This window comes from Crocodylus siamensis, chromosome 2, assembly GCF_052110815.1.
Source record: "Crocodylus siamensis isolate JL-2025a chromosome 2, ASM5211081v1, whole genome shotgun sequence".
NCBI lineage: Eukaryota > Metazoa > Chordata > Crocodylia > Crocodylidae > Crocodylus > Crocodylus siamensis.
In genome coordinates this window covers 269,330,560-269,353,462 of record NC_143396.1, presented here as the reverse complement: position 1 = coordinate 269,353,462, position 22,903 = coordinate 269,330,560, and the positions used below count along the sequence as shown (strand labels likewise).

Genomic DNA, 22,903 nt, shown 5'->3' with positions numbered 1-22,903 from the left:
CAATTCCTCCTCACACCGTACACCTGGCGAATGAGCCGCAGAATGGCTACATCAACAACATAGACACCCCGGGTGTGATGGAACTGCCCACCTGGCCACATCTTAGGGCATTCATGTAACTAGGAAAGAAGCACAGGAAAAAGTCAATGCATGCATCACTTGCCATGAGGTAAAAATGCGACTAAAACTCTGCCCGACTGTCCCATTGTCATTACGTGAAAGAAAAGTAGCGAGACAAGTATAGCAATGTGATGTCATAAGCCTCCTCCCTCGGAGTTCCCAAAAGCAACAGTACGTGTTTGTAGATGTAGAAGTTGTCACAGGAATGACATTTGCTCGCACCTCAGGAAGAGCTACGGCCCAAGACACTTGTGCAGCACTGGAAACTTTGCTAGCTGTGTATCCACCACCTAAAGAACTATAGAGAGATAATAGCCCTCACTTCCACAACCATCTTGTGTATGTATGACTAGACCACGAAACATAGCATGTTATAGACCTATCACATCCCACACCATCCACAGTCTAACAGATCAGTAGAGCGAGCCAATGGCATCCTCAAATGCAATTTGTGGTTAGCCGCTGGCCCGGCTCTTAAAGACTTGGACTTGTACCTGGATTGAGCTATCAATTAAGCCAATAACTGACCCATCTGGGAGGCAGCCCCATGCAACAGGCCTTTAGATTAAGTGGTCCCCATGAGCTGGCAGTAGAGGAACCTAGGGGTGGTGACCCAGGAAAGCTCCAGGCAGGAAATCGGGTAGTAGTGAAGCATCCTCAAGGAGATAAATGGGAGGGGACACTATTAGCCAAAGGTATGCATAATACATGGTGAATATTTAAGTTAGGTTCACGTAATGGGAGCCAAGCTCCTTGTTGTCTTGTTCCTACAGATTAGATCTGTCCACAAGTGCAGCCATAACCATTCCTAATTGAGTGTACCACTGAAGATGAGTCCTGCTCTGTCACCAGTCTGAATCAATTGGCACCATGAAGTAGTAGACTGTTATGAATGTACACTTTTTATTAATGCCTTATTGCGTTTCCTGAGTAGAGCATGTCTACTATCCTTCTTATTACCCAGATATTAATGAACTTGCTCCTGAAGACCTCAAAGAGTGGCCTGACCCCGAAGAGCATCCCCCAGAAACGCATTCAGATGACCTTCACGTAGTCCAGCTGCAGTATCCATACTGGAAGAAACCTGCCACCCTGGAGCAAGTGAAGTCCTGGTCTCTGAGTAGAAGAAACAGGATAGTTGACTGGCAAAGTAGTACCTGTCAGTGCACCTGTGGCACCAGTTATTATCTTGAGTTCATTCCCTACCTGAAGGCTGGAATGACTAACTGTGAGAGGGGAGGTAATTGTTGTAGCTGTGCTCGTTTGAGAGTTTACTGTTACATACTTCCTGAGGGAAACCCATTGAGCTCAATGCCCCTGAGTTTGTGTCCCCAGTAGTGCATTCTGCATCTGTTCAGTCTCTCGAGCCATTGTGTTTATAAGAGAATCTGCCCCCTACCATCCCTATGGCTGACAACACTCTCCAGTGGTGGTGTGAAGCCCACAAGGTGAGAGAGAGTGCATTACAGGTTAAAACGAAGTTATTACATAGTTTGTGAATCATACCTATACAGAAGCATGGTGAAATGGTACCCACTTTACTACAACCAGAAGGAGGCTGTATCTGCAAGTCTCCACCACTTATCCTCATTCTTTTATACCAGTGGAGTTCCTAAAGCAAATCAGTGCTATGATTCTGCCAGGACAATGCCGTTTCATTAACCTGATACAGCATTGACCCCATGAGCAACAGTGAGAGCTCTTTCGGTCTCTGGGAGGTGAAGCATGGTTACAGGCTCCCAAAGAAGGAAAGATAAGTGTGATCTGTGAGAAAACGGAGTGTTCACTACTATTTCTGGTTGTTCCCCGACAGAAGGCCCCGACACCGCCTGTGTATAACTCCACACCCTGGTGGAGGATCCAAGTTAAAATCCCAACCCTCCTAAATGCTTCATTGTTCACTGCCTGAGTGTTGTTCAGACCAGAACAATGGTATGTCTGAGCTACTTTTCCAAACTGTTCAGCAGGAGCCCGGGTAGCTGAAGAGATGCTTAGATGGGAATGGCCAGTCATTTTCCATTCCATAAGTGCACTTAAGTCCCGCAGACAAATAGATACTCCAGGTTATCTTTGAGACAGACTGAACTCAGCTATGAATGTATAGACCTTAGATAAATCCCAGAAAAACACTGAAGGATTAGCCAATCTCTGACAGGCAGTAGGGCTGCTCAGTAGGGGAAGCATGCTCAAAGGAAAAACGTTAGAGCATACTGATGAATTGCTAACTGATGTAGGATTAGAGACAGCCCATCTTGCCCAGGTCATAGTAGACACTGCTTTTAAAGCAGACAAAAATTAAACTTGGAGTACTGCTTGTGTGCAAGTTCAGTTATCATTGAATATGCATTTTTCCCAAGTAATAAACAATGTTAAAAATAGAGACTAGCCCCCTAGCTTAGAGCCTGCAACATGTAATGAGAGATACCCCTATCAAAGTACCGAGATTACCACCTGGGAAGGCTGTGATAAAAGAAAATGTTCATTTCTGGCGCAGGGGGTACAAGAGGGAAACTAGACTACTGCTTATTTGCTAAGCACAGAGCTAGGAGGAGGAAGCTTTGAGACTAGAATCTGCATTGCCCCATATAAGAAACAGTTACCCCCGATGGCCCTCGATATGTAGCACAGTCCCCCTTAGTTCAAATTAGTAGCACCTTAATTAGATTACAGACCCTATGAGAGGCTAGCCTCTCAGTCCACCTAACATAACCTGCCTATACAAGTTACCTAATATGTCATATGTAACAATAAGGCAACGTGTTTGTTGAGAAAGACCAGGTTGTTTGCTGCATGAAAATGGTACCACCTGAACTTTGTGCAATTTGTGTTGCTTAAGAGCTAAAAGTAGAGTTGTTGCTCTACTGTAATTAAGTAACTGTACTATTGCCCTAAAATACCCAGAAATTTCCACTGATACTATATCTCTCAACTTTACGATACCCACTTCATAGGTATCGGATGTAGACATGCCACAGTTAGAAAACTAGAATAAAGTGAAAAATAAGCTGCAAAGCCTTGAGGCAAAGGCTTGGCAAGGCACTTGGTTAGCTCTCCTTGCTCGAGAGGGTGGGCGAATCATCAGTCTGGCTGTCAACGTGCCCGAGCCATGTAAATAGTATGATGTAATCTGACACCAAGTGTCACCTCAACTACATGGCTAACCATCTTGAGCATCATAGTATTCTGCATTGCCCTAGCGGCATCCGCTAAATAGAGTTTCAACCGTTGTTGTCGTAAATGTGTTCCTGCTATGCAAGTTAAATTTATAGATCCCTCCCCATTTCCTGATGTAGGGCATGTAGCTTTAGCATATCAATTGTAGCTATCATAGTGCTTCAGCAAGCAAGGAGTAGAGTGAGATGGCTGAAAGGCATGCCTGTGTGATAAAGGTGCTTGCTGAAGGCTCTATGAAGATTAGACCAAGTGTTTTTCTGTATTTATTTAGATATTAAGCTATGTGTTGTTGTTAAAAGCCAAATTCAAGTTTAAGATGTAGTAAAGCCTTGTATAAAAGTACGGCCTAGTAAATTTAGCAAAGCCTAGAAGTAGTAAAACCCTGTGGCACAGTTAAAATTACCTCATCAAAAGAATGCAAAACTTGTACTGCTAAGGACAGTTGAAGTAAAAAGAATCTGAGTGGTCGTACGTTATCAGTGTCCTTCAGAAGCTATAAATTAGCTGGAGTATCTGGAAACCATTCAGAAGGAAGATGCAGCTCTGTAAAAAGGATTAGTTAGCTGTTGCCTAGATCAGTAAGCCGGTGGACCCTGAGGAGCCCAAGAACTGCATTCCAAGGTCCTTCCTGGTACCCCTCGGACAGCGCTGATCAAGGATGTCTGACTTCGCTGAACTTTGCAGAAAGAAGAACTTGCTGTGTATCAGGCATCAGAGGGGACAGCCGATAAGTTGCCGACACGAATTGCTATCGTTTGTCTTGTTACTACATGTAGTTGTGTTTTTGTTAAGTCAGTAAGCCTTTCCTACCTTTCTAACCCCGACCACACTCTCAATCCCAAACCCTCCACAGGTGGCTGAGACAATTATGACAAGGTTAAAAAGGAGATTATGTACCAATTGGACATTAATCCTGAGAGGTACAGACAGGCGTTTCAGATGAGAAAGAAAAAAGAAGATAAATTCCAGCAGATTTTACTTCAAAATTTGACTGATCTACTAGAGAAGTGTTTGAAGCTGCAGGAGGTTTCCAGAGTGGACCTGTGTGACCAGATCTTATTAGAACAGTTCTTATTGGATCTGGATGAAAATACACAGTGGTGGGTGCAATGCCATCACCCGAAACCTTCCACAGAAGCTCTGTGAATAGCAGAAAACTTCAACAGTGGTCAAGGAGAAAACAACAGGGAAAGTTGCCCAAAAGGAGAAGTTAACCCTATAACACGAGAAACATATTATAAAGAACCACGGGATGGGAGAAAATCAACAATCATCTGTTTTCAATGTGGAAAGATAGGACACATGGCTTGGGAAGGTACAAGTAACCTTTGTCCGATGCCAAGGTTAAGAGAACACACTGCCAAACCCAGGATGCCATGGAAGACAACAGAGATAACGGGCCAATTGAGATGATGGACTGTAGCATCAGAAAGTTTGGGTGTGAAGGCTCAAATGAGAGACCACAGTATGGGTAAAGGTTGGGAGCAAAAGGATGAAAGCCATAGTGGATGTTGTGAGGAGAGAGAAGAGCCCCACAGAAGTAAAATGGCCCCACCTGTATTGCAAAGAACTCTGTATGTAGGGCTCCTTCTTCACCTGGTGTTTCAGGAGGGGAGGGGGAGTCAGCTGGAACTCCAGGATAAAAGGAGACATGGGGCAGGCAAAGGAGGGACACAGGAAACCGGAAGAGACTGACTCAGGCAGCAAGATGGCAGGGAGAGCCGGAGGCGGTGAGCAAGCAAGAGAGACCAGACTTAAGGGAAGCAACTCGGTGGAGGGAGCTGCCAGGGGAGAAAGCCCTGAGGGAAACTCCTGGAGAGAAACAGTAACTGCGGTGAGGCAGTTAGAAGGTACTGTAAAGACCCTAATAGCAGGGCTGAAGAAAAAGGGTACCACAAAGTTGGGACTATAAGGGCAGAAGTGCCAGTGGTTTTTTTTTTTTCCTTTTCTTTAGGGTGAGAGGAAAGTCACCCTGGATAGTGCCTTTACAACTATCAGGACAATAAGCCAGAAAAAGGACAGGCTAGGATTACTGGCAGGTCTGTGCCAGGTGCCAGCTGGGCGAGGTACAACCAGACCCATCGGGGATACTGAGTGGCCAGACCTAGAGACCCAAGGAGCATTTTTTTTTTAACTGCTCAAAGGCAGATTGCAGAGACAATTCAATTACCACCCGGTGGAACAGGCGAGGGTTTAGGGGTTGGTGGAGCCCTCACTACACTAAGACAAATTGCAAAAGCCAAAGCGTCAAGACCCACACACCCCAGCATTCTATTTTCTCCCAGAACAGCAAATCATGACAGGTGAGATCGTGGACATGTAGGACGGGTCATCAAGATGTCACGGTGGACTTCAGCTTGTTAACTGAGGTGTTAAAGTTGTCTTGGTGTAGAAGATAGTCAGAAAGGAAGAAATGGAAAAAAAGCAGCTTGGACAAGTGATGAGCTCCAGAGTTTGACAACACCTAGACCAATAGAGACAAGCCTCTACCACAGATAGGGGCAGGACTTTTGGGGGAAAGCCCACCATTGGACAGATATCAGCTGTTCACAGACACTGATTTGAATAGCTGTAGCTCCTCGAGAGTGGACACCAAAAGCAGATCCTGTGCAGATGATCTGCATGCACGGACAACTGTTGACGTATCCACAGAGGAAATATATGGTGAAGCTGAAGTCAATCTGACACCTTAGCTACATGTTCCCTTGCCTCATGATTTCATTTGATCTGCATCCTGGTTTAGCTTTCCCATGCAAAAATGTTATATGCTTGGTTTGATTTTCATTAATTCTTGCTCTGTCTCTGGGTACATCTATCTGTATCTGTACTGTGTTCACACTTCTAAATAGGTATACCCAAGCTATTTTTAAGCTAGCTAGCTTGGTATCAGTAGTAGTAAAGCTACAGAGGCAGGGACTTCATCACAAGTTACTCCACAAAGACAGCATTGGTTGGCCACTTGAGTAAGTACTGAGCATCCTTGGTAAGACAGTTCCATGTCATTCTGTCATTCCATGCTGGCAATATCAAAGCTAGTTTGGGAATGGCTAGACATGCTACGGTGTAATTGCATTGTAGACGTTTTTCTGAGTTCCCCTTTCTAAGCATCACTGGTTCATAGTCAATTAGTACTGTCAGTACAATCTCATGGTCAAACATTAGTACCATCTCATGTCTTGTCTCAGCTTTTCCTTGACTAATGGTCCTATTAACTGTCTGTTCTTAGCCCATTCCATATTCCTTTCTGCTTATCATATTTACTGTGTTCTAAAATGAGATTTCCCCCCCCATTTAACATGGGGCAAAAAAGCCTCTCATCCTGGAACTGAATAGAAGGTGATGGGAGGCATATAGCTGCAGTGGCTCTAGTTCTGGCCCTGACCCTCCAATAATCAGATTCTATACATAGAAAAAAAAAATGTTCCATGTATAGAATCTAATTACTGGGGGTCATCTTAAATTCAGGGCAGTCTTGGATTTGGGTAAATGTGGTATATAGTTGTTGATTCAATCCATTCCTTATTCTCCTTAATCTGTGACTTTTCCCTTCTCCCTCCATAGTAGCCAACCTATTGACCCTCAGCCTTGGTTCACCCCCAACATCCACATCTTCCATTTCTGATTTTTTTTGATATTTCTGTCTCAAATATCCTGCAGGTTGATTTTTCTTATTGCAAATCTGCCATTTCTGCAAATCTGCCATCTTCCAGCTAAAAAACTCTACTACTTTACCTCCATTAAATTTAATGTCCACCCTCCTGGCTTCCTCTTTGCCACCATTGTCTCAGTTTTCAAACCCTCCTGTCCTCCTGTTTCCAGTTCTGTCTTGGAGAAGAGAGATTACATTTTGCTGATTTTTTTCTTAGGGAAAATTCTCAGCTCACTTCTCTTTATCCCTTCCATTCTCACAACTCTCTTCTCTTTTCTCATTCTAACAGATATAGAAATGCCTTATTTTCTGTCTTTCAATAATGCTTTCACTTGTTCATGTAGCTTCAATCACCCTATGTTGATTTTCTTCCCCCCTGTAACAGGGAACCCTAGCCCTGTTACTAGGAGGCAGGGCTGCCCCTTTAAAACCTGAGTCTATAGGAACACCAAGCACCAGGAGGGTAGGGATTAATAGCCCAACCACCTGGTCAGCTGACAGGAAAGGGTAAGGCCTCTGGGTACATATAAACCCAGGGCCGAGGCTGGCAGGAGAAGGTCTCTGGCAAGTGGCCAGGGGAAGAGAGCTCCTGTATGGCAAAACTACTCATGAATGCTGTGGCTGCTGGCCAGACTGTTGCTGTGGCTAATGAGGCTCCAGGAGTCTACAAGTACCCAAAGCTGGGAAGTACTCAATACTCAAGGAGCAGTTTGGGGTTTTTAAGGAGCCAGAGTGTGGCTTGTAGGACTTGTATTATGTTATAGCCCAGAGGCTCATGGTTTTGTTGCTGTTTTAGCCAGTGGACTGGGCTCAGACTATTGGGGGAGAAGGAGACCACATTGGGGCACACTACTGGGGAAAGCCCCAGCACTGGGGAGCGCAGCAAAAAGGGGTGATCAGATCCCAGCACTGGGGGGTGCAGAGACAGGCGGTGATCAAGCCCCAGTGCCAGGGGATGTAGCGACAGATGGTGCAGAGATGGGGGGCAGACCCCAGCGCCAAGAGGCACAGTGAGAGAGGATGGGCAGACCCCTGTACTGGAGGGCGCAGCGCCAGGGGGCGTGGTGACAGGGAGCGAGCAGACCCAGCACCCTAGGGTTCAGGTCAACATTTATATACCATCTGTGAGGCGTGGGCCACCATGTAAGGGTGGTTTGGAGTGGTGGATAGCAACCCATAGCATCAGAGTAGTAAATGGGCAGCCTCCCATTTGAGTGACATCATAATTATTGTTCCATCAAGGCATGGCAGATAAGAAGGGTGGGCAGGTAGCCCAGAGACAGAGGGTCAGGCCTATGTTAGACAGGCCCAGGGATGGACCCCATCACACCGCCTTATTGTTCTCTAGGTTTCTCCCCTCATGACACAAATGTGTCTTGCTCTTTTCCAGCTTAAATCAACCCTTGAACCTACTTACCTCTTCAATTGCCTTCCACTGTTCCTTGTTCCTTTCACGTCTAAGCTCACTGAACAAGCTGTATGCAATTTCTGTCCAGAATTTTTCTCTTTCATTTCTATCCTGTGTTCTTTCCAGCCTGGCTTCAACCTCTTGCACACAACTGAAATTGCTGTGGGCAAAACTTCTAACTAGCCTTTCATTAGCCAGCTCTCTGAACCAGTATTACTTCATCTTCCTTAATCTGTCAGCTGCCATTGATACAGCTGGCCACACAGTTCTCTTTGAAATCTTGTTGCTCCTTGGCTTCTACAACTTCAAACCCTTCTCCTCCCTCTCTGGACCTTATCTCTGGGTAACTCTCCTGCAAACAAAAAAATCCACTTCCACCTTTATAAGGATAACTTGCAGAGTTACCTCAATATTTTAGAAATGTCTTATTGTGTTCAAATGAAACCTCAGCCTCTCTCGCATTTTCCCCAGATGACTAACTATTTAGCTCAAGCTTAACATGGCAAAAGCAGAGCTCTTGATATTCTGCTAAGCCCTCCTCACTACCTCCTTTCTTGAACACTATGCACAACCGTGGCACCCTGCCTGTGCCTCAGGCCCATAACCCGCAAGTCATCATCAACCATCTTGAAGTTCTTGTATCCAGTGTATATTTCATGTTTCCATGCAACATCTCAAGGTTACTACCTTTCTCATTCACATTCTTACATTCTAAATTCAGGGACAATCTGGTGATGCTTTCCATGTGCCTCTTGATTTCCATGGGAGGAAGACTGAGTCTACAAATGAGTAAATAATATTTACTGTTACATATGGGCGTGAGCCAGTGGGAGGCAGAGAAAACCAGCAGAAAGATTCTGAATATTCCCATTTGATTTCATGTGAATTCTGAGTTCAACCAGAATGGAGAATGCGCTGCACTTTGCAGGATTGGGGTTTGGATGAGGGAATAAAAGTAAGAGTTAATTTCCCTTCAATATTTTAAGTCACCTTTCACTGTATGCTTCAGTCTCCAAGATGGTGATGGCTTCAGCAGAGTATTTTGATTAAATTGACCCATGCCACAGAAACACCTATGCACACTTGTACTGTATTCAAAATGCAATCTTTTATTTTGTATTACAAATGTACAGTTTATGACAAAATATTGTAACTATAGCTTATATACATTTATACACTTTAAATTAATGATACCTGCCTGAATGTTTCCAAATTATTTGGTATTTTCTTCTCAGTAACAAATATGGTCTTTCCCATAAGGACTGCTGTTCTAGTCTTGTCTCTCATGAGCAAAAGCTGCCAAAATGGTAGCTTGCTGTTTTGTAACAGACTATTTTAACAAACTCCGTTTTAACATGTGATCTAATAGCTGTGATTCTTAGCAAATAGAAGGAATCAGTGGAAAGACTTTTGCTGACTCCATTTGACTTTCGATTAGACTCCAAGTCTGGTTTTGAACTAGGTTCCAAGAGGTAAAAACCTAACTGTCTGAGCCTCACGAGGAGCCCATCTTTACTTCAAAGTAACTAGAGTGATAATTAAAGTATTGGTGGAATCCTATCCACACACAATAACCCTTAAAGTGAGTATGATATTTCTTTTCTGAGATGGCTGGACCACCAAGGGGCATAGTCTTCACCTGAAGTCAGCACATCCCAGCAGCTGTTAATACAGTTCTTCTGTGCTGCTAAACAAATTCCTCAGTACATCTCCAGCATGCTTTTGTAGTTAGCTTAGCTTGAGCGAGAACGGGCAAACTCATAGCAGTAGGGACAGTGAAAACATAGCTAAAATGCAAGATAAAGAGCCCATTCACGTATATACAAAGCATATGCTATATTCAATTAGATGTTTAAGGCTTCATTTCACTCATTTTTCTTAATTACTTTTGCTGTGTCTTCTCTTTTTGTGAAACCACATCATGCATATCAAAAGTATATTTTTATTTATCATAATTATATAGCACCACACACATTAATTACACTTCACAGATGAGAGGAAGGTAGGGCAGGGTGGCACCTTAGGACATTTCTACACATGCTCTGGGATGCAGCACTGAGTGCTTTAATTAGCAGCTGTGCTAATTAAAAAGTGCCCATGTGTCACATGTATCAGCATTCCCATGTATCTCTGCACTGAAAAAAATGTCAGCAGGGTGCTTTGAAATAAAATATGTTCAATGAGCTTTAGTTCAAAGCGCTCCCCACCATTTTTTCAGTGTAGGGGTGCACGGGGACTCTGACATATGGGTGCTTTTAATTAACACAGCTCACTAATTAAAGTGCCCAGCACCACATCTCAGAGCAGGTGTAAAAATGCCCTAAGCCATGGGGCGGCCAAAGAGCATCAATTTCCATGCTCCAGCAGAGTTGATTTATCGAGTCTGCTCTGACACACTGCATTTCCAGCACATCAGAACAGGCTCCCTGGATGTCTGTAGGAACCTTTAGAGGTTAACCTTATGCCTGACTTCAGGCTAACATGGCTACCTACTTCACAGGCAAATGTATGAGCCAAGTCTTTACATCTGATGAGTTTACATTCTAAACTGCCCATTCAAACACATGGTGCTCTCAGTTACTCAGGTATAACTCCAGTGAATGTAACATGTTGCAAAGGTGTAGAAATGACCTGCTCTTTGGGAAGTCTGAATTATCTTTATCTTTATTTTTCTTGAGGTACATATTCTTTAATGAACCATAATCTATAGATATGGATTTACATTGCATTCCACTGCAGTAGTGTCAGAGAAATTACAAAAAAGGAAAAACGCTGAATTATAAAAAGCACAATTTTTGATTATTGATCAAAACTGGAAGAAATTCTGGGAATTAGGCTCTTAAAAATTGATTTAAATGATGGTTCTACAGGATCTTGCATTCTTCATCAACTCATCTGGAAATGTTCTGTTTGTTCAAAATGCGTTGTTTCAAATGTACAAAGAGCATGGTTAACTATTTAATACTGATAGTAGCTATTATAATAAGACTGCATATAGAAACTGTAAACCAAAGTCACTTATCTTCATTAGTTAATATAGAAATTTCAAATGACAGTGTATCAAATATAGTACAGCCATGGAAATATATATATGCCAGGAAATGTAATTTATTTGTGAGAAATGTTGTCCATCAAGAGTAGAAGCAGATGCCTACCTGGAATTTATCATACGTCCAAACTTTCAGGAATCAGCACAGATGCCACAATGTTCACAATGGGGTGCCATAAAAGGTGGATATGAATAGCAACTTAAACACTGTTTTATGAGATTTTCTAGTGACATTGAAATAAGCAAACTGTGCTATTGTGTTATGGACACAGCATACTTCTTTCTTGAGCTTTCTACTGAAATTGAAGTTCTTAAAGTATCCAAGGAACTTTCCATCTGCACAGACTCTGATCTGTTGCATTTCCTAATGAATAAGCCTTTGTACAATTCTCTGGACTTCTTCCTGAAATGCTTGCCTACAATGACATACAGTAATGGGTTAAGGCAACTGTTGCTAAAAGCAATATATGTAGATATCTGGGACAGAATATCATTGACCTCTTCAAAAAGGCAATCAGTAATGGCCTTTAATCGAAATAGTGTGTCAATTATTGTGCTAATCTGGAAAGGAAGCCAGCAAATGATAAACAATAAAAGAACAAGAAGGACCAAGATGGTGGCTCTCTTCTCTGTCTGGATTTCCTTGAGTTTTTGTAGTTCATTTTTTCGTAAGGCTTTGATGATTTGAACGGTACAAAAAGTAATCACTATGAGTGGGATCAAAAAGCCCACAATGTTCAGCAAACAGTTTGTTGCAACTAACCAGTCCTTGGATGGATATTCAAGATAGCAGGCTGTGATGTTGTGATCTTTCAAATAACCTACTTTTCTGAACACCAGTGTGGGTGAACACATGAGCAAGGCAGATAGCCAGATCAAAAAACTATTCCATTTGGCACAGGAACTCCGCCGCATGCGTCCAAAGGACATCGTTTTCACTAGGGCCAGGTAGCGATCGATACTTACCATTGTCAAAAAATAAATACTAACGTAAAAGTTTGCATAGGTGATTGCATTGACAACTTTACATAAGAAAGTGCCAAAAGGCCATTCAAACTTATTCATGATATTAATGGCCCAAAAAGATAAGCTACATGACAATAGTAGGTCAGCAGCTGCCAGGTTTGCCAAGTACACTTCAGCCACTGTGCAGCGACTTTTGTGGAAACAAAAAACACTGAGGACAAAGCCATTTTCCATCACTCCCAACATAAAAATGATCCAAAGGAAAATGGGCTGAAAAGTGAAAAGCCAGTTCCATACTCCTACATTAGTGCAGGTGGAGTTGCTGTTGTTTTCTGAAGTGTTGTACAAATCAGACTGGCTGGGTCCCAACTTCCAAGTGGTCACAACACTGGGAAGGGCTGTAACATTTTCTTCTGTAAAGTAGATCATCCCGGGCTGGAAAATAAAAGATGAAACAAGGTCACTGTATGCAGCACACCGCTGCTAAAGACTCAATCAGTAAAGAAGTAAAAATGTCTCTGCTACCACTCCTTGTGCGCTGTTAAAAGAGATGCTTGGAGACTGACATTTCATTATATAGCATGTGATTTGTCCCCTCACAGAACCCTTAAATTAGCAGAAACTTTGTGATGATAAACACAGGTACATATCCAGGTGAGTGGAGTTTAGGTAGCTAAAGACAGATCTAATAACAGGAGACATGGGCTATAATGAAAGGGGGCTATGACACAGGATAAGTGAAGCTGGAATAGATCATTTATGACCCTTAAAGCTAGTTCTCAGCTAGACCAGTTTTGATCCTTTGAGTGGGATGCTGCTTTGCTTGTTTATCTTTCTATACAATTAGCCATAATCTCTCATGGGACTGACTGCACATTCTTCCAAATTGTAGAGTATGTGGGTGTTAAATTGTGGCATGTGGGATGAATCAGGGCAGCCACCCTGGGCCCCATGCTTTGGGGGGCTCCACAGAGCAGCAGCAACGTGGAGCTGGGCAGAGTGGCGGCAGAACTGGGCAGGGCAGCAGCTCCAGACGCAGCTGCTTGATTACCGCCCCCGCCCCCCCTCCCCCATCGCCAATGGTGACGGCAGCTTCTTCGGATCCAGGATCAGAGCAGGGGCAGGACCTCACATGGGCTGATTTGCCCCAGGCCCTGCACCCTGTTTGGGTCACCTCTGCATATCAGATACATATATCAGGGCTGTGTGACACACCACCATTTTGTTTCGATGTCCATTTCACAGTTTTGAAGGAACAATGTTTTGTTTTGTCATTTTGTTTCATTTCAAAGCACTGTCCCATTTCATTTTGTTGAAACTGTTTTCTTGTTTTGCCCATAGACTATAATGGGGAATCATAAAAATATCTAAAACTTTGTCATTTTTTGCCTGATTTGGATGAACATTGCAGGGATGGTAGCCCATTCTGAGGGCATGAAGCCTGCCACATTTCAAGGAGATTGGTGCAGAGGTTTCTGGGAAACTTCACCTCAAACTGTTCAAAGGACAACTCCTCACACTTGCCAGCAGCAGCAGCCTCCTCTCATCCAGCATGCACATCTGGGGGCCTGCACCTCTAGGAGAGCTGTGGGGTTGTGCTGGACTCCTCCCACAGGTATGAAGTGTTTTCAGCTTTCCAGATGGGTACACTTGGATTTTGACTGATGTGAATTTTTTTTATCATAATTCAAAAACAAACAATGTCCCCCCACCCCATCCTTAAACTGGCATAATTAGAACATGTACAATATACCAAGAGTTCCCCTTCTTTCCTAAAGAGATGCACTCTGAATTTTTGTTACTTGTTGTCTTAGTTTTTATCCAAACAGTTTATAGACTAATATAGAGGGGTTTAGAGAGCTCCTTTCCTGCAGGCAGATATAATGTTAAGGCCTCAGGATTATAGCATCAGTCATTTTGAGCAACACCATCGCTGCAGATTCCACTCCTCCAGCAAATGGTCACCTACCAGACAGTGAACTCTTAACAGCTATTCTTTGAAGGCAAATTTTCAATCAGTCATACACTTGACTGATTTTATCTAGACTGTTTTTCTCTATTTTGCTTATCAAAATGTCATGGGTGACAAAATGTCAACAATCTAACTAAAATCAATTTATCACATTATGGCTTCTTCCCATCCACTGGGCCAAATAACGTGTTTAAAAATACAATCAGATTAGTGGGACAAAATATGTTTTTCATATGTCCAGACTGGCTGTTTCTCATCACCTTATCCTCCGTGTTAATAAAGTGATTGCTTAATCATTTCTTCTAGTATCTCTGCATGTTATGATGTTGACACAACTATACTAAAATTCTCTGTGTTATTATTTTAAACCCTTTTTAATGGTGGTACTGTATATGCCTTTCTTAAGTTATCCTCTTGTATAGTCTGCCTCCACCATGTTTCCCAAGTAGCCTTGCTAACTTCAGTACTTTTAATTCATGCACATAAACATAATGTTCAAATTGTTCTTTCCTTTTTCTGACTCATACTTGCACCTTCTTGCTACATTTATGTTAAGCTACAACCTCTTCACTCCAAACTGCTTTTTTATTGTAAAACCAATAGTCTGTGTCTGGATATTGTTCTTTTGCTAGCTACATTGACGATGGCCAGGCACAGGAAATTGCTAAACAGTGCCACAACCTTTTTGACCATTCTCTGAATCACAGATGAATGGCTTTTAAACACATGTATGTGTCCAACCGCACAGCATGCAATAAAAGTCTTAGCACTCAGTGCCAGTTAATTTTGAGAACACTGAAACAAAGAGGGCATCAAATAATTCAGCCTTCTCTGTGTCATCTTGGAATAGTCAAAGAAAGCTTAAAACATTGGTTTGGCAATTCCCTATGCCTCTTCATCAGCAGTATGGCTAACAGACAAACTACATCCAGCAACAAGCATTGGATGGTACATGGCCTAGGATACTTCTTCCACATCTCATCTCTTTTGCATTATTGTAGAAAGGAGAGATTTAGAAAGGCAGTACTTGGACAATGAAGCATATCACTTGCATTACATTTACTGCACATAGATAGCCGATGCAATGCTCTATAAGTTTCTTCTCTGCTGGTTATACCTTCATTTTGTGTTCTGGTAAGGTAAAACCTGTTACAATGGAGACCATACACATTGCTTTAAATCCTTGGCTGATGAAATTCATCATGACTATTGATTTGATCAGCAAGGTTTTTCTGGCAATATGTTTCATTGAATAGTTGGGGGAGATGTTAGACAAGCTTTTGGGCACACATGCCCTTCTTCACATCTGGGAAAGAAGCAGAGACAGCCTAAGCTAATCACCACATAAGTACCTGATAAAATTGATATTTATTTTTAAGCATTTGTTTCAATTTTATTGATTTAATTTTTCAGGATTGCCTGAAATTGAATGTGTGGAGGTTAGACAATTTAGTAATGACAGTATACTGTTGAAAGCTTTATACAATCACATGTCAAAATATAAGAAGTAAATATCCATAAATCAATAAATCATACCTGCTTTAAATCATTCTGTTCATTCATCAGGAAAAACCTAGACAGGCAGACATGAGAAGAGGAGGGGAGCAGCATTCCCAGAGCTCTGGGGGCATGGGGAGAGGCAGTAGTCACCCTCTGCCCCGCTGCTTAGCTGGCCTCACCAGGACCCTACTGCCTTCCAGCTGGAGTTTGCAATACTCTTCCCCTTCCCACCTCCTGCTTCTGGCCTTTGGATAGAGATTTGTTTGTAAGCCTGTTAGCTCCCTTCAACCCATTTCAGGCGCCTGTGAATGAGCAGCTAATTGCTTAATTGATGAGTCATTACCTCAATCATTTTTCCTCTTTAACCTCTCTGACCTCTGTCTCTCCAGCTTTCTTTCTTCACTGTCCAATACCAGGGATAATGGTTCCGTGTTACAGTTTCCTTTCTATAAATTATGATTATTACCAATGGAAACATCTTTTTCTGTCAGTCTGTGAATGTGAGGTGAAGTTGCCATGTATCAATTGTTTATCAGTAAAAATTGAATCATGCTAAGCCTACAGATAAGTTAATCATTACTGTTATTTAACTCCATTTTATAAATGAAAATGGTCATTTAAAGACATAGAAGGCGGCTGTAAAAATGGTGGGCAAAGAAGTTTTCAGAAAACTTCTGAAAAGCAAATGAAGGGCAATTGAACTAGATAATCCAATTATGAATAAGACTGTTCTAAAGGAAAGAGGGGTGTTGTTACCTGTGGAGGACACAGAAGTTAGTAAAGAGCAGGTAAATTGTACTAAGCACTAAAACCATTGTCTGTATTTAGTCCCTGGTTGTTAATGTCCAGTAAAGTTATGAATTGTTCCCAGGCCTTGTTTATGAAGGGTTTTTGTAGATTTCCCTTGAGTACAAGAACTGAGGTCAGAAAGGGAGTGGTCATTCTGTGAAAAGTTTTCCCACTGGTCATTTGGTATTTTTGTGCTTTTATCATTTTTCTGCAATGGTGTATGATCATCATGGGAGACTTCAACCTCCCAGACATCTTGTGGGAAGAGCACATGGCCAAGTCTGACCAGTCATGTAACTTTTTTGCCTGCATTGACAACCTGTACCTGATGCAAGAGGTCTATGGGCCAACTAGAGGAGAAGCACTGCTGGATCTGATTTTGGCCAAAGGATATGATCTGGTGAGTGATCTGAGGATCAAGGGCAAGCTTGGTGACAGCAACCATGATCAGATCACTTTCTCTATCCAACGCAGGGTGGGCAAATCCCTCAGTAAAACAGAAATCCTTAACTTTGGGAAGGCTGACTTCCACAAATTCAGGAAACTGGTCAGTCAGGCACTAAGGGACCATGGCCTCCTGTGAAGGGGAGTCCAGAAGTAATTGTTGTTCATGAATGAATGAATGAATGAATTGGCCCTCAAAGTGCAAGGGAAGTCCATCCCATCCCACAGGAAATGCAGTCAGAGGGTAGGGAAACCCCCTTGGCTCAACAGGTAACATCTGGGTCTCCTGAAACAAAAAAGTGAAGCCTACACCAGATGGAAAACTGGAATCATCGTCAAGGAGGGGTACTCAGCACTAGCCCATTCCTATGGAGAGTGGTCCAGAAAAGCCAAAGCAGTAACTGAACTCAGGCTGACCACTGGAATCAAGGATAATGAAAAGTCATTCTTCAGATATTTGGGAAGTTGAAGGAAGAACAAAAGCAACATTGGCCCCCTGCAAGATCAATTGGGGCAGCTGATGCCTGACACCCAAGAAAAGGCCAATTTCTTTGCATCAGTTTTCCACCCACCCAAGGGGGTCACACTGTCAGACAGGAAAAAGCATCCAGGGCTTGGGAGCTGGGCCCACAATTGATGTAGATCAAGTGAGAGAACACCTTGAGAGGCTTAACATCCATTAGTTCGCGGGCCTGGATGGATTATACCCGACCAGGCATAAAAGACATCATCGGATACTCTATGGCCAAGATATTTGAAAGATCATGTCACTTGGGTGATGTACTGGGAGACTGTAAAAGAGCCAATTTGGTCCCAATCATCAAGGAAGGGAGGAAGGATGATCCAGCGAATTACAGACCTATCAGTCTGATGTCCAACCCTGGAAAGATCTTGAAGAAAATTATCAAGGGATCCATCTGCAACAGGCTAATGGAAGACAACCTAGTGAATGCCAGCCAACATGGTTTTATTACTGGAAGGTCTTGCCTGACCAACCTCATTGCCTACGACCAGGTGATGTATTGCCTGGACAAGGGAGACAGGTTTGATATCATTTATCTGGATTTCAAGAAGGCCTTTGACTTGGTCTCCTATGAAGTATTCATGACCAAGCTGGGGAACTGTGGCCACAATCATCTCATGGTTCGATGGCTGGGAAACTGGCTCTGGGGTTGGACCCAGAGGGTACCAGTTGATGGGAACAAATCAACGTGACACAAGGTGACCAGTGGAGTCCCCGAGGGCTCAGTGCTTGGTCCGATACTCTTCAGTATCTTCATTAATGATCTGGATTTGGGCATCAGATACACACTGGCAAAGTTTGCAGGTGACACTAAACTATGGGGGAAGGCAGTCATACTGGAGGATAGGCTGGGAATACAGGCTGACCTGGACACACTTGCAAAGTGGGCAGACCAAAACCCAATGGCATTCAACATAGAGAAGTGCAGGGTACTTCACCTTGAGAGAAAAAACAGCATCATACTTATGGGCTTGGTGGTGTTATGCTCACTAGCACTGTGACAGAAAGAAACTTGAGGGAACTGATTGACCACAAGATGAACATGAGCCCCCAGTGTGATGCCATGGCTGTCAGAGCAAACCAAACTCTGGCATGCATCTACTGATGCAACTCGAGCAAAACCAAAGATGTCATCCTCCCGCTGTTCTCAGCCTTAGTGAGGCTGCAGCTAGAGTACTGCATCCACTTTTGGATGCCCTATTTCAGGAGGGATGTGGATAAGATTGAGAGAGTCCAGAGGAGAGCCACCTGTATGTTCAAAGCCAAGAGAGCAAGCCTTATGGGGAAAGGCTGAGGGACATGGAACCCTTTAGCCTGGAGAAGGCAAGACTCAGGAGGGATTTGGTGGCTGCCTATAAGGGGGTGGTGCACCAGGATCTGAGAGAACACTCAGAGAACCCCAAGGGATAACTATATCTAATGGTCAAAAATTTCTAGAAGGCTGATTCAGACTCAATATAAGGAGAAACTACTTTATAGTCTGAGTGTCGAAGGTCTGAAACAGACTCCCCCAGAGGTGGTGCAGACTTCCTGCCTGTGGCAGAGGGGCTGGACTCAATGATTGCATGAGGTCCCTTCCAGCCCCTAATGTCTATGTAATTTCATTCTGGAGCATAGATGTTATTTAATTTCACCTACATAATTTCCATGAGGTTGCACTGGATGAGCTGTACCATAGGTTTTGACAGACGTTTAGGATTCATGGGTTTTGATGGCTTCATTGTGGGGTATGTTGAATATGGTACCAATGGTCATTTGTTGACAGGTTTTGCATTTGCTGTTTAGGCAGGAGGTGTTAGGAATATTTCTCTCCAGGTCTGGTTCTCTTGGCATATGGGCTATAATTTTTCAATTATCTTTCTTATAGGTTTCAGTGTGGAATAGCATGGATGGTTGGCTTGGAAGTTTCACCAATATATACCTCAGCAGGAATTATCTTCTCTATGTTTGTATGATACCTGGCATGATGGGGCTTGACACTTTAGGTCTTTAGCTGTTACTATAATGCTGTATACCAAAAGGGGACTGGGAGTCTATTGTTGTTTTTGGTGTACAGAAAAATGAGCCCAATTTAAACTAACACCTGAAAGAAGTTAATGCAGACTTCCTGCCCAGTTTATGAACAGGCATGGTTTAGGAGACTGAGTACAGGAAAGGGACCCTGGGATCCTTAAGTATAAATCCTAATTCTACACCAATTTCCTTCTGGTACCTCTGCCACAGTTCTCGGTTTACAAAATAAGGACATAGTTCTCTCTGGATTATCCAACATGGGCATGGTGGGTGTGCTTACACGTGTGTTGTAATGCACATTAACCTATTTTAATGCTTATTAAAGTGCCACAAAAACTGTGCTCTCTAGCTAATGTGCATTAAAATAGACCAATATGCATTTTTCTAGCACCTCACAATGGAGGCCACATTGGAGCACACTGGAGCAGATTCAACTAATTGAGTCTGCTGGAGTGTGGCAATTACTGCACTCCAGCAGCTTCCTGAGTCCCTGCACTTAAAAATGGCTGTGGGGGCGCTTGAGCTAATGCTCATCGAATGCTGTAATTAAGCACTGCCACCCTCCATCTCCCCACACCCTGAAGCATGTGTAAAAATGCCTAGAGGTACTAGATTTCATGTGCATTACCTAAAGTGCATTAATGAATGTGCAGATGGATTTACTGAGCAATCCATGATTTACACACCTGTGGAGATTTTGAGCATCCTTAAGCCACTGTTCTGAAATATTTAGTGATGTTACACTAGCATTAGGTCTTTACTGATCACTGAAATAATAAAGTAAGGTACATGTTTCCATGTGATCTGTAAATACTTTTTTTCCAGTTCTCAGGATATCTAAGATCTAAGCCAACATCTTTTTTAGCACTTGGTTTAGTTTTTTGTTTAAACTACTTAATCCTAGAAATTCATCACAACTAAATAGAGAGTGTTGGAAATCCTCAGTTGATGTAAACTTGAGCTATGATCAACTGACAATGTGTCCTGGGGAGGGTGAAGTTAATTTTGCTTCCACTGGGTGCAGATTTCTTTGCATAGTTTTCAGCAAAGCTACTTACCTGTTCTCAGATCAGAAAAGACAAATCTGAATGCGAATTGCTTTCTTTGCTTTGGAATCATTCTTCAACTTTCAGACTGAGAAACTACTGGGATTTAACTGTTAATCATGATCTAGCATTTTCCAGATATCTTCAGGTCCATAGTCTGGTCTCTTCTATTTTGTAAATTATATCCACATCCTGATATGATTGTTGACCTCAGCTGGGGTTTTTGGGGTGAACTGAGTCACTGCAAACTTCTATGATTTCAGCAACAAATTATCTTCTCAAGAGATATTCCTCTCTTTCATGCCACTTTCATAAATGTGAACAGCTATCCCTTCTCACACATACTAAGGTTCAAAAAAGAAGGCAACTGTATGATTAAAGCAAAAATGCTTACTATTGAGTAAGGGTGAGTTGTCCTATTAACTAGTCATGCCATCAAGTACTATGATATCAGGCTTAGGACTGTTAAGAATAAATACATTAAATGATAGTAATAAATTACATGGTTTCCTGGTGGATCTGCCGTGGGGCTAGGAATCTGTGTGTTGTCAGACTTGGGGTACTTTATGGTCAGGTCTACTGCAGAGCACAGAACCCTAGAAACTCTAAGATGCTGGCCTGGGTTGTCTGCTGGTGGATCTTCCTCAAATATAAGGCTTCTAGGAATCTCCTGTAGCTGCTCAGTGAAATGGGCATGCTAATAGCAGCAAGGAAATGAACAGCAAAGTCTGTTTCACTGAGTAGCCAGAGTATCTAAGGAATATGCCATGTTCAAAAACTTTGGGGAAAAAAGTGGTTTTGGTTCATTTCAGATCAAACCCAAACATTAATGCCTTCCCATTAAAAAATAATTTCCCATGAACTAAGTCCCCACTCCCATTTTTTGGCTAGCTGTAATAAGGACTATTTAGATACATTGAGCAACATATCTCAACTCTGAGAGAACCATGTCTGTTGCTTTTGGGGTTGGTAGCCACCTGTTTTTTGTCTAACAACATACTGCAACCTAAGATGCTAGATATCAACTACATTTTTTAAAATAAAAAGGACTGAACATTAAATATAAAAATATACTATTAATATTTCCTTAAGATACAAACATGGCAGATAACAGAACAGCAATGTTCTCAAGCTGCAGCAAGGGAAGTTTAGATTAGATATTAGCAAAAGCTTTATCACTAGGAGGGTAGTAAAACACTGGAACAAGAGACCTGGAGAGGTTGTGGAATCACCATACTTGGAGGCTTTAAAGAACTGGATAGACTAAGTCTTGGCTGGGATGATCTAATTGGGGATGGTCCTGCTTTGAGCAGGGGTTGAACTAGATGTTCTCCTGAGGTCCTTTCCAACCCTAGTCAGCAACCTAAAAATTGAAGGAAAGCTGGGAGACAGTGACCACAAGCTGATCACTTTCACTATCCATCGCAAAGCTGGCAAGTCAGTCAGTAATGTAGAAGTCCTCGATTTCAGGAAAGCTGACTTTGATAAGCTCAGGAGGCTTGTTGTCAAGGCCCTAAGGGACCATGACTTGACAGGGAGAGGAGTCCAAGAGAAGTGGTTGCTTCTTAGGGGAGCGATCCTGAAAGCACAAGGGATGTCCATCCCATCTCAGAGAAAAGGTAGCAAAAGGACACAGCAACCCCCTTGGCTCAGCAGTGAACTTGTGGACCTCCTAAACCAAAAAAGAGAGGCTTATAAAGGATGGAAGATATGAATCATCACAAAGGAGGATTATTCTACACTGGACACTACCTGTAGGGAGTTAACCAGGAAAGCCAGGGCTGCAACCAAACTCCACCTGGCTACACATATCAAGGACAATAAAAAGTCCTTTTTTAGATATGTGGGGAGCCAAAAGAAAAGCAAGGGTTTTCCAAAACATTGGACCCCTGCTGAACCAAATCAGACAACTGACAACTGACACCCAGGAAAAAGCCAACCTGTTTAATGGGTACTTTGCATCAGTTTTTCATCAACTCAAAGGGACCACCCTGCCTAGCAGGTGCAGAATGGCCAGGGTGAGGGTGAATTTATACCCAACATCAGTGTAGACCTTTTAAAGGAATACCTTGAGAGGCTGGACCCCTCCAAGTCAGTGGGTCCTGTCAGATTACACCCTAGAGTACTCAAGGAGTTGGCAAGAGTCATAGCCCAGCCACTGGCAAAGATATTTGAAAACTCCCGGTGCTCAGGTGAAGTACCTGAAGACTGAAAGAAGGCCAATGTGGTGCCCATCTTCAAGAAAGGGAG

The 22,903-nt window shown here is 42.7% G+C and overlaps 1 protein-coding gene across 2 annotated transcripts in view; it reads right to left on the bottom strand.

Annotated features, from left to right (window-relative positions):
• Nucleotides 1–9,440: 9,440 nt before the first annotated feature.
• Nucleotides 9,441–22,903, bottom strand: part of BDKRB2 (bradykinin receptor B2) — a 55,987-nt gene continuing 42,524 nt past the window's right edge. For both annotated transcript variants that reach the window (XM_090033965.1, XM_090033966.1), the window contains one exon: nt 9,441–12,801. In XM_090033965.1, coding sequence (XP_089890091.1) covers nt 11,653–12,795 — 1,143 coding nt within the window. In that variant the 5' untranslated portion in view covers nt 12,796–12,801 and the 3' untranslated portion in view covers nt 9,441–11,652. The remainder of the gene's footprint in view (nt 12,802–22,903) is intronic.